Raw genomic sequence first — 15,083 nt, forward strand, 5'->3', positions numbered from 1 at the left:
GGCAAGCTTTGTTTTCCCCTTTCTCAAAAGCTGGGAGAATCTGCACCTGCTCTGGAGGACAGGATTAGAGTTCAGAATGATTCTGACAAACAGAGGACACGTTCTAAAAACAAAAAAACAGCAACAAAAAACCCAGATGCAACTGAGTAGAGGCAAACCCAGCGCTGTATTATCAGCTGCATACGTTCAGGATGGAGAACCACTGGTTACACAGCAGTTCCACAGAAATGATTTGGGAGTTACAGTGAATCCCAAGCTAAGCATTCACCAACAGTGCCATGCTTTTGCTTCAAGGAGAACCATCATGCCGGGATGTTCAAACAGTTGTGAGGTAATGTAAAACATGTGAGGTAATCCTGCTTTGTACGGAACCACTAAAGCCGCAGCTGGAATTCTATCTCCAATTTTAGACACTTGAAGAAGGATGTGCGCTAACTGAAGTCTGGGTTAAAGCAATGAAATCAATCACAAATCTAGAAAGCCTGATATCTGAAAAGACTGGAGAGGAGGAGTTCGTTAGTTTAAGGAGAAGTCTGAGAGAGGTAGGCATCCTTACTATGCTACAGATTGCTGCAGAGAAGAGACTAGATTTTTGTCCCTCTCAGATGTAGAAAAGATGTGGAGTACAAAGATTTAATTTTGATGTTTGAGAGATTCAAATCAGATGCTACAGAGAATTCGTCGACAATGAAGTAAGTCATCCTGGGTGAAGAGGGGTGGTGGTGTGATAATCATCTTTATTTACATGTTGGCTGTTGCAAAGATGGGCACAGCACTACGTGCTGATGAAGCAACATGTTACCTTACATTGCAGGAAGGAAGATCCAGCTAATTATGAGGAAAAGCTAAGCACTGAGGAGCTTATTGAGCCATCATTACTGGAAGCTCTAAGAAAGGTTAGGCCTGGACAAAGTTAATCTTGTCTTGGGGCAGGAAAATGGGATAGATTGCTGTGAAAGCAGTAATTCCTAGGATGCTTATGTGAAGTATCCTTGGGCTTATAGTTCTATTGGAAATTAGATTGTCACTATGAACTACGACCCTAACTTGAGGGCAAAAAGATGACAGAGATGGTAAAAAAGGCAAAATTTGGTTCCACGTTTAGACCTAGATTAAAAAAATACTTAGTTTTCATACTCTTATTTTGGCTCCTAAAGTTCAATTAATTGGAATTTGGAAGTATCTAAGAAAATGCGTATTTTTATACGCATATCAGAACTTAATGAACAATGCTATTGATGCTATCTGAGCCTGAAATCTTAAATCCCACGTTCAGATTACAGGGATGGAAGTTTGGAAAAAACTTTTGTCTTAGTTTAGCCAATCCATAGTAATTCAAAAAATAAAATAGAGCTCTATCTTGATGTTGTTTGAGTACCAATATAGCTAAAGATATAACTTTACACTTGTGAGATTATAAATACTAAAAATTTTTCCATATTTGATAAATGGAAAGGTAATTTTTCCCAAGATCAGTGAGGCTTCTTTGTCTTCAGTGTCATGGACAGAGTTGGTTTAATTATTTTTGAAACAATAATAAAAAGAATACGCCCAGTCTCAGAACATGACAAAAATGCACATTTTATCAGGTGAAGTCACAGCTTCCACAGGGGGGCAGGGGGCTTTTTTAAACAATTGCCTTCTGACCAAAACATAACAGAACACTTTAATCTGCAAGGACCTAGAAAAGATGGTACTGCATCTGTTCGTCCTAATACGAAATTGCCCTATAAATTTAAAGAGAGGACTATGACACCACAAGACTTTTTTTAACTTTCTGATAGCAATCTCTATATAGTGCTTGCGCTTTATAAGTTGCTAGTTTTGACTTAGCTGAACAAATGAGTTTACATGACTACACACATTATTTGTTATTAAATAACTTAAACTTGTTATTGACATTTTTTATGACTGTTGTTATCTATAATCCATATAAAAGCATTGATATGATGGAGTTTAGCAGCCTACCATTGGGCCAGGAAGAAACTGTACCAGATAAAAAGACGCAAAGAATAAATCACAAAAACTGTGGACTGTAGACATCTCTGACAGATTTCTGAGGACTCTGTCATTTCCTTTCATTGTCAGTTATATTTGTGATAATTCTTACTATATTAAAATGGAGATAAATGTGGTTAATGAATCTCCAACATGTTTACGTATACTAAATTAATAACAGAGTAGCGGAATTGATATGGTGCACAGGACTATTTAACGGCTAATTACTTTCTTTGTCTGTCTGAGATAAACAGTCTGTTAAAGCAGGATATGAAATACATAGCCGCAGCTTTCAAACTAGGGATCACAGCACAGTAGAGTTTACTGAAATATTTCGGGTCTTCTTTTAGTACCTAATTGAACCTCACTGTTCTTTATGGTGAGGCATCTCCTAAACTGATACTCTTCACAGCAATGCATGAACTTTGACATTTAAAATAGTTACTAAATCTAACCTTTGGTCCATCAGTTCTGTCTTTGTGAACTATAGATAGCAAATGAAAACATTCAAAGCTCAAATCAAATCAATTAAGCAAAAGAAGACCCTGAAGGTCAGGGAGTGTCCCAAATTACTACAGGGAATTCAAATTCTTTGTTCTGTCTTGTCAGGACAAGATAATACACTGGGTAATTACTGATGCCTTTCTGGAACCAGAATCTAATCCTAGAGCACAAAAAGCTTAAACCAGATACAAATAATATTCACATAGATAAGGAAGCAGTATTTACACAGAAAGCATAAATAAGAGGAATGTTAAATGTACTGCATGCAAAAGCTATCAACAGTTTTGAAAGAAAAAATTATAAACAATTCAGAAATGCTTTTTTATTTAATGAAATACTGCTTACATTCTACTACCAAATCCGTCCAGAGGGGGGAGGTAAATAGCCACATTTTTATGTTACTCTAAAGAAAAGGGAACTCGCTGAAAACTAGTCATTCTCCTTGTGTATATAGCTTCAGCTCACGTGAGCTTTACTTGTTGCAAAGTATTTTATGTTCGCTAGTCGGCTTTTAACTTCATGATGCAAACCTTATAAACTTTAGATTTGCATAATACACCAAGGTATTACATAAAAGATATTAGGAAAACAGAGGAAGACAGTATAGAGTTTGACAGCACAAAGTAAATGCTGATTAGGAATAAAATGCCACAATTGATATGAGTGAAGAATTCTGATTTATGAGAAAGAATCACATGTAAAGCGTACATCATGAAATATTAACTTCGCTAGAGCTGATGGCATTTTGACTAGTAACTTTGATGGGGCCACAGTATGTAAACATAGAAGGATAAATCAGGATTGAATCACAAATAAGTGAAAAATATAGAACTAAGAAATATGTAAGAACTAAAACGTTGGAGTAAAATATCAATAACCCTGCTTGATTTTGCATACAACAGTTCAAGCAGCATAGTGTATTTGCAACTTCTCTCGTAAAAAAAGATGATTAAGAACAAATGAGGACAATGTCATGTTGCGTACTACCAATTCATGCCCTCAGTTCTGTATTCTGTTTTTGAGCAGGATTTTCTTCTACTGAGGCTCTGCCAGTACTGTAGCTTTCTCTTAATAATAGCTCAATGGGAGCATTTTGCTATAGTAACTTACCAACAAAATACAACATTTTTCTCTAATGTTCTAATTCTACTGTGCATCCAATATAAATCTCAGTCTGGGCTATCCAATAAGGAGCGTATATGCATTTAAGCACAAAGTAGTTCAGCTGATTTCAGTTTCACAATGATGTGTTTTGCTAGATTGCAATCTAAACTGACATAAATTAGCTATAAGGTTTGTAGTTATAAGCTCTCCACATGCAGCTAATTTATCGTTTTGGAACTAAAACCAAACGAAACCAATTCAACCACAAGAACAAAAAAGTGCATTAAACAAGCCTAAATCTTGGTCTAAGAGTACACGTCTGGTAAGACTAAGGAGAAGTATACGTACAGGTGACTTACACCTTGGTTAAGACTGTTTCTTCTCTTTTAGCCACAGCGCAGTTGTGTATTGGCTATAGCAGTGCACAGTTGTCTTCTGTAGAGCTAGAGAAATCCAAAAGCTTTTCTACAAAGTAATAACTGCTATATAATAAACCTGCTAATAATAGCAGGTTTTAGGAGCCTCCTGGCAGAAGAGGATCAGTGAATTCTCACATTTTCTCCTGCCATGCCTGCATTCAGATACAAAGGGCGTGTTAAAATGAACTCTTCTCTATTATATGATTTTTTTTTTTGGCTGGAGGATACCTCCAGAAACAGCCCGAGTGTGCTTCAGCCCTGCTTTGAGCAGCAAAAAGCATTCCTAATCTCAGCAGTTAATCTGGCTCACACTATCTACAAATTAACCACATTACATGGTTGTTTCCTGCAAAGTATGAAATATCAGCAACAGACTCGCATCTGTAAAAATTCCTATTGCAGGTAGTTCAGAACAACATGAAAATTTACTTTCATCTCTCACTGGAAGTTGCTCTTGGTAATTCAGGGAGAAGATCCACAGGAATCACATCTGAGAGCGTCAGTACTCTAATTACTTCTCCTGTGCCTGTCTTCTGCCAGCCTAGTAAGTAAAATCAGTATGGAAATACGGCAAGGCCCTGTGCTTCCTATACTGCTTTCCAGACAGAGTTGAGGAGTAACTTTCTCAAGAAGTACACCAGGGCTGCATGCAGGCTATTAGGGAACAAATTTTTAATTTCTGTCCAATGACTGTTGGTCCATCAATGAACATTCAGTCATTAAACATTTTATTGTGTGAAAATACACGTGCAGCCTGTCACGTATCATTTATTACTTCACTAAGCATTTCCATGTGTACACTCCCTTGCTAAGTGGTATATCTCAAATTTTACCAGTATGCTCTAGTCTGAAGAGGAAGAAAACAAGAAATGTATTGTTGTGTCATAAATAAAACTGTGATATTTCATGGGGGGTGGCAATATAAATGCCCAGTAATTCTTGTCCCTTTCCAAGTTTGAAATGTTTTCCAAAAGTTCTTCAGCTCAGCCCTGGATAAACCATTAGCAACCTAGCTCAACTACGCAGAGGCAGAAATGGGTGTAGGGAGGTGCTGCTTATCTTCTCTCAGCTGCTAATGGTACCTTGCAAAATGAGAAGTGATCAGCATCTTGGCTTGTATAGTTGCTAATGATGACACCAACCACAATAGTGTGGGGTTTTTTTTTTTTTGAGTAACGGCAATGAAGAGTGGTATTATGTCAAAATTTCTAGCCGAAATACTTCTAGTCATAGGGTTTGGTTGCCTGCAGCAATGAATTCAACTAGTTGATTATGCACTACACCCAGCAGAAGCTCCCTCCCTAATAAGTTTCTCCTCAGGAAGCGCTCTGGCCTTACAGCTTTGAATTCTGCAGTTAGGTTGCCCTATCGCCCCATCCCAGAACATGAGATGATGTAAAATATACTATGCTGTGAAAATCAGTGGCAAAACAGTTCAGTGAGTTCTGTGCAAGGCTGTTTGCCAGTGCATTCAGCCCTAAGATGGGAAGCATTTCATGCTTTCTGTATCACTAATTTCAGCAGGTTATCTAAAAAAGGAAAGACAAGGAAAAAAAGGTAAAAGACATGCTCAAAACAGAAAGAACCCTTGATATCAGCAGCACTGTTTTTCTTATTTCCACAGGTCAAAGTCCAAAACACACTATTACTCTGGGATGTGCAAGGATGCAAACCATTGGTGAAAAATAGACACTCCTTGAAGATGCTGGAAGCAGCGGGAGCGTAGCGATCCTGACCAGGAGACCGCTGTACATCCAGGAGTCAGTGATCCACAGCACAGTGAACCTGAGCAGGCGCAGGTCTGTCCTGTGCTGCCTTCAGGCCGCTGGTGCGGCGTACAAATCCCTTGGCTGCAGGGGACTCCACCAGCTCCTTGTCACAGAGAAGCCTGCGGGCAGCTCCCGCTCGCTGCAGGCGATTACAGCACCTGCGTGGCCTTGCCTTTATCTAGAAGTGCAGCAAGAAGTTGTCATGTGAACATCCTTTACGAATAGCTGTTTTCCTGTAAGAAAATGAAAATAGCTCGAATGACCAAAGGAGGAGCTTCCCTCCACAGCTGGCATCTGTGCAGCGTGCCGTGGGAGAACTCCATCCGGGACATCCAGTCCAATGCTGCAGGAACGTGGGGTCCACAGCACCTAAAGGGCCACAAAGGTTTACTCGCTAGCTGTATTACTCTATTCTGTCTGTTTAAAACAGGAATTTTATTAAGCCATTTGTTGTCAGGCCTTTCTTACTGAGATTCAGAAAAAAACGCTGCACTGTCCCTCTCAATTCACTGCCCCTACTCCCTGGTGCAGAACAGGGAGCTACAATATAATTAACTGGCTGAAGGGGAAAGCTCTGTGCTATGAACTCAGTGCTGCGTTGCAATGAGTTATAGAGTAGGGGGATGCTTACACTTTCATTTTATTACAAAAATTATAATAAATATGAGGAAATAATATAAATATTTATGTATTGTATTTGTGTATGTAAAATACAGGACAAAATAGGAAAAGGGAGGGATGCTTGATTTTATTGTGAGGTTGCTTGGTGCAGTTATGGCATTGTGAAAGATGCCTCAAAGCCAGAAGCAAGAGAAAGAAATGGGAAAGAAGCTTAGACAGACTGACAGCAGTGGCTGAGAGCATAAGAAAAGATGGGAATGTGGGCATGAAACAGCTACTGCTCTGAAGTAAGGATGGCAACTTGAAGACCTGCTCCTAAGGAAAGCAAGTCAACGTGATCCTTCACTGAAGCCTCTCAGATGTCATATACTCACTGCTGAAGCATCCCTGGAAGCGGGTCTCTTAACTAAGATAAACTAATTTAAAGTAATGAAAAGCAGGAGAAGTCCCAACACGGGAAATTTGTGTTATCTCTGCAGGTGTGGAACTATTCCTTTTCTTCTTTTGGTACTTCATTCTTAAAACATTAAAAATACATGTAGCTATAGACAATACAGAAAAATGAAGCATGCCTCATTATTTATGTCTCAAGAGTTTCACAAGAATTGCTCAGGTTTAGACTTGCCCACTTTTGGAACAGAAGTTTAATCCTAATCTTTTGAGATAGTTTCTCATGGCACCTGTGGCTCCTGCCCTGCCTTTTCAGCCCTCCTTCCGCATGTGACACAGACTCAGTCATGCCTCAACACCTCAGAGCTTCCCTACTTCCTTAATAAATTCCTGCAGGATTTCAAAGGCACTGTGGGAGCTTTCAAAACGCAAAGCCCCTCTCAGGTGCTAAAGGCAGAAAAACAAGGTGCCGGCTATTGGCTTGGAGAAGAAATAGAGGCAGGACAAACAGATGGGAAGGAGTGGTGGCCCAAAGGGCCTTGAACCGAAGGAGTACCCCATCCCCAGGAGTACCAGGACTCTTAGGTTGCTTTGGGGCACGCTGTTCTTAGGAGCAGTGCGGGTATTCACCATCTCCTCTTACTTGCTCCGTACTCGTACGTGAGACTGAAGCCATTTCCGAGGACACCCCTTTTCCCCTCTGGCGATACACCGTCCGCGTACTCCGACACTCCCCTCCTCAGGCCGTTTTGCCCGAGCCCTCTCCACCCCCGTGAACGCCCGTCAGCCTCTTCGCGTTCCCGTCGCCTGTCCCGCTCCCCTCCCGCAGCCCCCCTCGGCAGAGGGCGCGGGCTGCGCTGCTCTCGGGGCAGAGGGGCCCCGAGCCGCCCACCCAGCAGCCGAGCAAGCCCCGGCGAGAGCCGGGCAGCGTCCGTCCGGCAGCCCCGGGGTCGCAGGGGCGTCCCGGTCCCTCCCCGGGAAGGGCGGCCGCCGCCGGCCGCGCCCGCTCTGCGCTCTTTCTCTCAGAAAACGGGCGGGCGCGGGGCCGCGGCGGCGAGACCGGGACCCCCGGGTCCGGCCCCACGCGTGCAGAAGGACCCCGCCGCCTCCCCCCACCCGCCGACGCGGTCCTGCGGGGGGGGCCGAGGCGGGCGCCCACAGCCCCGTGGGCCGGGCCGGGAGGGCGGGGCCGTGGCGAGGGGGGCGGAGCTCGGCCCCGCCGGGCGGCGGCGGCGGCGGCGGCGGCGGCGGCGGTGGGGGGGGGGAGCGGCCCGCGCTGCCCAGGCGCCGCTGCCGCCGGTCACGTGCAGGACCGGTGCGTATCGCACGGGGGGGGGGGGGGGGGAGCGGCGGCGGCGGCAGCTGCGCGGGGCGGTGAGGTGAGGTGAGGCTGGCGGAGGCGGGTCAGCCCGCCCGCCCCGGGCGTATTTTCTTCCGAGGTGCGCCGGGGGGGAGGGGACGCGGGAACGGGAGGAGACGCTCGGTCGCTGCCGTAATGATGTCCCTTGTCGTCCCTTCTTCCCGGGCTGCTCCCGGGGCGGGGAGGGGGCGCCAAGTTCAGCCAGAGCCGGCTGCGGGGGCCGCGGCGGGGCTGCCGGACCGGGCCGGGGAGGCCTGCAGGGCCGGCGCTGCGGGAGGGGCTGCGTATCCCCGCCGGGCCGCCCGCCCCGGAGGACCCGGGGCCGCTGGCCGCCTCAGGCGCCGCCTCTCTCCTGCGACCGTTTGGGGGTGGGATGGGGGTGCCGCCACTTCTGCCCCCCTCAGAGCGTCCCACAGCGTGACCTGGCAAAGCCGCCCGCCCTGCGGGGAGGCGGCCCACGGGCTGGGGAGCCGAAGGAGAGGCAGCCTCGGTGGGCGGGCGGGGGGCGGTCTGGCCCGCAGGAAGCGGCGTGAGCGCCCGCTGCCGTGCGCGGGTGTCCCCCGTCCCCGTCCCTCCTCCTCCTCCTCCTCCTCCCTGCAACTGCCCCGTCGCCGCGGCGAAGCTGCGGGCGGGCGGCCGGGGTGCGGTGGTCTGACCGCACCTTTCCCATAGGCAAGAAGTGCAGTTGCTGCGACGCCTGAGCCTGTCGCCTTAAAAAGCGTTTAGTTACCGGTGCTGAAGGGAACTGCTCCGTTTCAGACGCGCGTAGAGATCTCCAGCGGTCCTGCTGAAGTTCTTGCTTGCTTGGGACTGTGCTCGCCTGCTGATCCGGTGAGATCTCGCACTAGCTGTGGTTGGTAAGCTTATTCAGAGCTCCTGGGCTGAAAGAAAGCCTTTGACGTAACAGAACTAAACCATGTGCAGAAAACAGCCAGGCGATGCCTAAGAATGAGGATTAGTTTAAAAAGCTATTGCCTTGGCAAGGGTATTGAACAGATATTGTGTTATTGCATCCGTGTTAATTGCTACTGAGCAGACAGTAACTTTATGTTAGATAGGTGCTTTCACATGAAGTGCCATGAGACTGTCATAGAAGCGTGTTCAACTTCTAGAACCCTTTACCTGATGATTAAAATGACTCCTTTTAGATAACGTCAGCCGTGCTTCTAGTACTGCAGCTCTTTCTTCCTGGAGCAGCTCCTGTCAGTGCAGTGTGTTGTGTGGGTTTGTAGACAGGTTCCGTCTGTTTGTGCGGTTTGGTGCATTTTGTCCTCCTTCTTTACAAGCATCACTTCATAATGTGTGCTTGCTGGGACATGTAAGAAGTCCTCCTAAGCAGGTATCATCCTTTCCTACAGGAATCTAGTTTTCATTGCTAGAGGGAGATCTCTTGAAATACTAGCCAGTGCTGTGATTTTTACCAACCTTACTCTTTGTCAGGAATAGAAAAATTCCTATGCAACCAGTAGCTGCTGACTCAGCCTTAACATTAAATTGGGCAGTGCCAGTACTGCTTTAGCTGCTTGTCAAGCTGCAGCAGAGTGAAAACCAGCCATGTTCTGGTTAGTGTGTATTGTCGCTGTTCTGGGCTGTGTACGTGCCAGGAGGTCTCAGCAGGAGAAGAAATCAAAAGCAAAAATCAAAGAAATCAAAGCAAAAGCAAGTGGGTCTTATCAATAGTGCTGCCCTGTGGTCAGGGATGGCGCTTTAGGTCTTTGTAGACCGCTTTGTGAGAAAAGCAGCTTTTTTTTTGCTTGGACTCTCTCCTAGCATTTGGGTAAAGTTGGTAGTCTGTATATAAGTAGTTAAGTGGCCTTTCATGGTTAAGTATTCTGCAAAACTCCCTTAAGCAGGTGTGCAGGCAGAATGGTAACCTGGGCTCTCTACTCTGTGTTGGAAACAAACCCTGCGTGAAGACAGACGCTGTAATAGCGTGAGAAGATCACTCTGGCATAGGTCTCATAGACAAAGATAAAAGCAGGACATCTTAATGCTATTCTTTATACCTCCTTAAAGGATAAGATTCAATTAGCAGTCAAGTACTGCTCCGGTAGTCCTAATGAGTTCAACCAAAGTGCCTTGCAGTCACATCTCGGCTGTATAGGAGGCACTAAATATTGTTCTTGTGTTGTTTTCTCATGGTACGCCAGTGACTGTAGAGACTACCATACAAGCCGTTCAGTAGCACAAGGCATAAAGATGAGCTGTGGAAGGCAGTTTAACCTATATCAGCTGCTTAACGGAATAAGGTAATACTGGCAACACCACTGACTGAACAGATGTCCACTCTCTTAAGTGGCTCGTAGCTTTGCATATAGGCAGCATGTTTCATATAGATTAACCTGTTAGTAGTATCTTATGGCTAATAAATCCAAATTAAGCTGTTAGGTTTCTCCCTCAGTGCTGCTGGTCTGGCTCGGCACACCAAAACTGGTGGGTGAGGATTGGGGAGTTCTCTTGGCGGTGGGTCATGTGACCAAATAAACTCCTGCCTGCAGGGGAATGCAGGTGGACGACCTACAGCTGTAAGCGCATAGCATCTGAGTGCCCGTGTATTGATTTCTTTCCGTACTCTAAACTTGCCACTCAAACTTTTGTTGGTGGTCGCTCATCTCCATTATAGAGCAAATCCTGTTGCTTGAAACAGCATTTTCAAGATTATGCTAAGTTCTGTTAAGACCACCTTTGCTGCCAGCTTCATTTAGGCACTTCATTTAGCTTGTTAGCTAAAACTTTAGGTTCTGTATCACTTGTCTGATGAGTAACTGCACACAGATTCACTTTCCAGCCCCAATTGTAGGAACATTTTCATGCGAATGATCCTTCTAACTATGACTAATAGCCAGACAGTCATTCTTCTGCATCATTGCATGCTTTAAGCTTACAAAGTGTATTTGAGATTGGAGGCTTGGCCTAAACAGCGAAGTCTTTGGGAACTAAAGCAGTGAAGCAGACAGACCTTTCTTAGCCATGTTACTATGCATGTCACTCTACTGCTAATATTTGCTGTAAGAGTACAAACGAATCCGTCATTTTAACCTAGTGTCTATTTGGGAGGAGAAAAATCATGCAAGTAATTTCACAGTGATTCAGCTTTCTGTGTATCTTAAGCTGTTTAAGATTCTGCTCATGTATGTAACTGGCCTTGCTGCATACAAGAGTTGTGCATTTGGATCAGCTTCTTGGTTCCCTTCCCAAGCAGTCTTTTCTTCCTTCTCATCAATATCAAATGGAAACCACAAGTTCTTAATGTGTTGAAAGTGCATTGCTCTTCATACCTGCTGTGTATGTGGGATGTTGACAAATGATACAGGAGGTAATGACAGGAGTGTGTTTCTCTCATCTGAGGCATTTGAGAGATCGGTAAAGAAATATTGTGTGGGAGGGGGTGAAAATGAAAGATGAGCTTTGCTGATTCCCGCCCCCCCCCCCATCCCTGATGGGTAGGCCAGCAAAATGAGCTCTAACTATCCTTTTAGCTTTTGTCTGTACGATTCTCAGTGCTGCATTCTGTGTCCCCCTGAAACAGTATCACTCGGCTTCAGAGAAAGTATTACAGACTGATTATACATTAACATATTTGATTTTGATCTTTCTCTAGATGCTGTTAGAACTGAGTCACTGAGGAAAATTATACCTGCCCCAGTAACAACAAACTCTGCTGTGTTGCCTCAGAGAAGTGGATAGACTCCTGTTTAAAGGAGAAGGTAGCTTCAGGGCTTGAAGGGTTACTAGAAGGACTAGTACTGTTTTTTTTTTTTTTTTTTTTTTTTCTAGTAGAACTGAAAAGCAGGCACAAACAAGAGTGTTGTCTAACCACTGCTGGAGAAAGCATTTGTATCCTGTGTCTGTGGTAGACTGCAGGTGACTGATCCAGTCTGTTCTTCTGAAACATGCTAGAAAGGGCTTGCTTAGTCTCTCTGTCAAATTCTTTGAAAATGGATTCCCTGTTTCCCTTTGCTCGTTGAGCAAAAGGTAGGGAAAACTCTCTTCTCTGTATTGTTAGTGCTTTGGCAGTCTGTCCTGTTCTAGGCTTCTGTCTCAGTCTTGAATATTACAAGATCTGTCACTTACAGGCTTATTATTGCTTACCCAGTGTTCTCACTGTCTCTTTTCTTGCTGAGTGACTTCTCATCTTACATTAGTCAAAGAGCTCCCTGCATCTATTTTAGCTGTGAGTGTGTGTGGTGCAATCAAGCTGCCTGTCCAATACAGCAGAGTGTAAACAGTTTGTCAGACCAACCAAAACCTCTGCTAGTATAGGAAAGCTAACTATGTGAGGCCAGTAGTGTTCTTTGCAGTCATTAACTGACTTAGAAATCTAGATTCTGCAGGATCTGGTAAACCTAGTGTGTCAGGTGAAGTTGCTGAACTGAAGACACTAAATTTGGGCAACCTCTTCTCTTACTGTTGTTTTTAGCAGCAATAAGTTGTGTATTACAGCACAGTCTTTTGAGTCTGCTTTTAAAATCGCTTCTTGACACCTCTTAAAAACAGTGTATTTAAATGGGACATTAAAGTTGGGTTTTGCCTGTGCTGAGCTGTGCTGCGTTTGGGCCTAGTTGATGTAATGGCATTTAAAAAATAAAAGGCAAAAGAGCTTCAGATTGTGATTCTGTCAGTGTGAAAAGATTGGTCAAGACATTACTTAATAACTGTATTCAGTGAGAGACCTGGTAAGTAGCAGTATCACGTGCCCAAAGGTCTCAGAGAGCTGTAAAAATAACCATGATAACAGGTTTTGCTTTCTTCATTCTTTGAAAGATGTAAATGCACCTTTTTTGTAGTTCAAAAGCAATGGTAAGATGAGAATTAGCTAGTTATGCTTTACAGTCGCATGTTAACGTCTTTATATTGTACTATTGTGCTTAAAGATAAGGTCAAATCTACAAAGTTGTTGAGTATCTGATTCCCCTTCATATCAAGGTTGGAGGGGGCTCAGGTATCTGAGTTCAAGAGCTGATCGTACAAGTCACTGATGGATATCTGAGGACCTCCATGTGAAGGTGTATTCTGTTCCCCAGGGTTGGCAGTCAAAATAAGCCTCAGTTAATTCTGAAGAAATACTTGGGCTAAAAGGCATATGTCTTGTTTGTTTGTTTGTTTTTTTATTTGCCTCTGGAAACCTTAAGGGGTAAAGGTGAAAACCTTATGAGGAAAAAGTAAATGCTTACTGGTTATGCTTGTAGCAAAGCTTGCCTCCTTTGTGGCATACAGTTCCAACTCTCAAGCCACACTTAGAACCTAGAAAACTGAGAAGCAAGAAAACACAGATATTTTGTTATTTAACTGCTTTGTTTGTATGAAGAATTTTAATGCCTCTTAGTGGCATGTCTGGGTGGGGGACCCTTGAAAACAGCTTGCCCATTAAATGTGTTCCACATAAGAAATAATTGTGTTTCTCATACCAATGTTAATATTAAATAAGGGAGAAAAGTGACATAATATTAAGCCATAACTTATAGCAGCATAAGAGATTGCAAAATCGGTTCTTTCATGTCTTTATTAGAGATGAGTACTGAAGCAGAACAGCAGCTTCTCCATGATGCTAGAAATGGAAATGCTGAAGAAGTTAAACAGCTGTTGAATACCATGAACAAAGGAGAAATAAGCTTTGATATCAACTGTAAAGGTTAGTAGCCTTCCTCAAATGTTTGTCACCTCACTGTTAAAGCCACAGGTAGTGAAACATACTGATAGTATAACTTTGCTTTCTTTGGAGCTCTCAACAGAGTAATAAAAACCACTTATACAACTGCTTTTACCCTGTGATTCTTAGGCCATACTTGTGTAGGGGAGAGATCATAAAAGCAGACTACAGATAAATGTAATGTACAGAAAACCTCAGAGTAATTCACAGAAGCTAGAAATGTCAAGACAAAGAATCAGTACCTCTTTCTGCCTGTGTTCATGCTTATGCCAACTTTGGAGCTTTATAATATTAAACAAAACAGACCATGGTGCCAGGGAATGGTTCAAGGAGGTAAAGAGTCTCCAGCAAGGCAGCAGAGAAGATTCGGTAGTTTAATTGTGCTCTGCCAGGTGTGATTTTTTTTTTTTTTTTTTTTAAAGGCCTATGTTTCATTATCATGTAGTAGGAGCATCTACATCTCTTGCCACTTGCCGGAATGGTTGGAACAAATGTGTACTTCTTACTACTAGCAGTATACTAGGTTACTTGGGAAAAGAAAGTAAAACTGCCAGTCATCTGTGTGTCTGTGTCTTTGGCCAACATTAAAGTTTTGCAGATGCATAGCTAACATAGTTATGGCTAAGCAACTTGCTGAGCATTAAAACTCCAAACTGGGGCTGGATTTGCAACCTTGTTAGCAGTCACAGACTGCCCTATTTCTTTATTCATTTAGTAACTTTCTATTTCTCTTTATTTACATGACTGTGTTTCTGGTTGCTTCAAAAAAGTGCATGCGTATCCCACTCTTTCTGCATGGGCTGGTATTTCTTTGTTCAGCATTTAACTGTTAAGCATCACTGAGAAGATAGTGCTGCAAAGGGAGAGGGGAGAGAGCAACTATGCTTCCTCTCAGCCATGACAGAGGGAACACCTTGCCCTAAAGAGCAGGAAAGCCTGTTATCTGAACAAGCTCTATCCCTTTCCCAACTCTAGTTCTTAATCATCAGTTTAGTCAACCTTTTGTTTGACTACTCAGTCATGTCTGTGTTTTCTCGATAGTTAATGTGCTCACCTCTGAAAAACAAGTTGTAAACCCCAAATCATTGATACTTCATCTTCAGGGAGCTAGTTCATAATTTAAAGGGGGAAACTAGACAGAGCTCGATGGATCTAGAGTCTTCCACCCTCACAAGTATGTCCTTTGCAAATATTCATGACATTGTGTGTAGTGCCTAAACAGCTGGAATAAAAATACCTTAAGATTCATGCAGCAGTATCCATAAATA

The 15,083-nt window shown here is 43.8% G+C and overlaps 1 protein-coding gene across 5 annotated transcripts in view; it reads left to right on the forward strand.

Annotated features, from left to right (window-relative positions):
* The first annotated feature begins 8,084 nt into the window (after positions 1-8,084).
* OSBPL1A (oxysterol binding protein like 1A) overlaps positions 8,085-15,083 on the forward strand; it is a 77,655-nt gene continuing 70,656 nt past the window's right edge. The window contains exons 1-2 of one of the 5 annotated variants that reach the window (XM_087754862.1): positions 8,085-8,120; positions 13,675-13,797. In XM_087754862.1, the coding sequence (XP_087610988.1) occupies positions 13,677-13,797 (121 nt within the window). In that variant the 5' untranslated portion in view covers positions 8,085-8,120; positions 13,675-13,676. Of the gene's footprint in view, positions 8,121-8,835; positions 9,023-13,661; positions 13,798-15,083 lie in introns of those variants that run through there. The other 4 variants (XM_087754853.1, XM_087754846.1, XR_015704141.1 and 1 more) reach the window with 4 other exon arrangements.

The sequence above is a fragment of the Nipponia nippon genome, unplaced genomic scaffold, assembly GCF_047370975.1.
Source record: "Nipponia nippon isolate SJK-2023a ecotype South Korea unplaced genomic scaffold, ASM4737097v1 scaffold_1, whole genome shotgun sequence".
NCBI lineage: Eukaryota > Metazoa > Chordata > Aves > Pelecaniformes > Threskiornithidae > Nipponia > Nipponia nippon.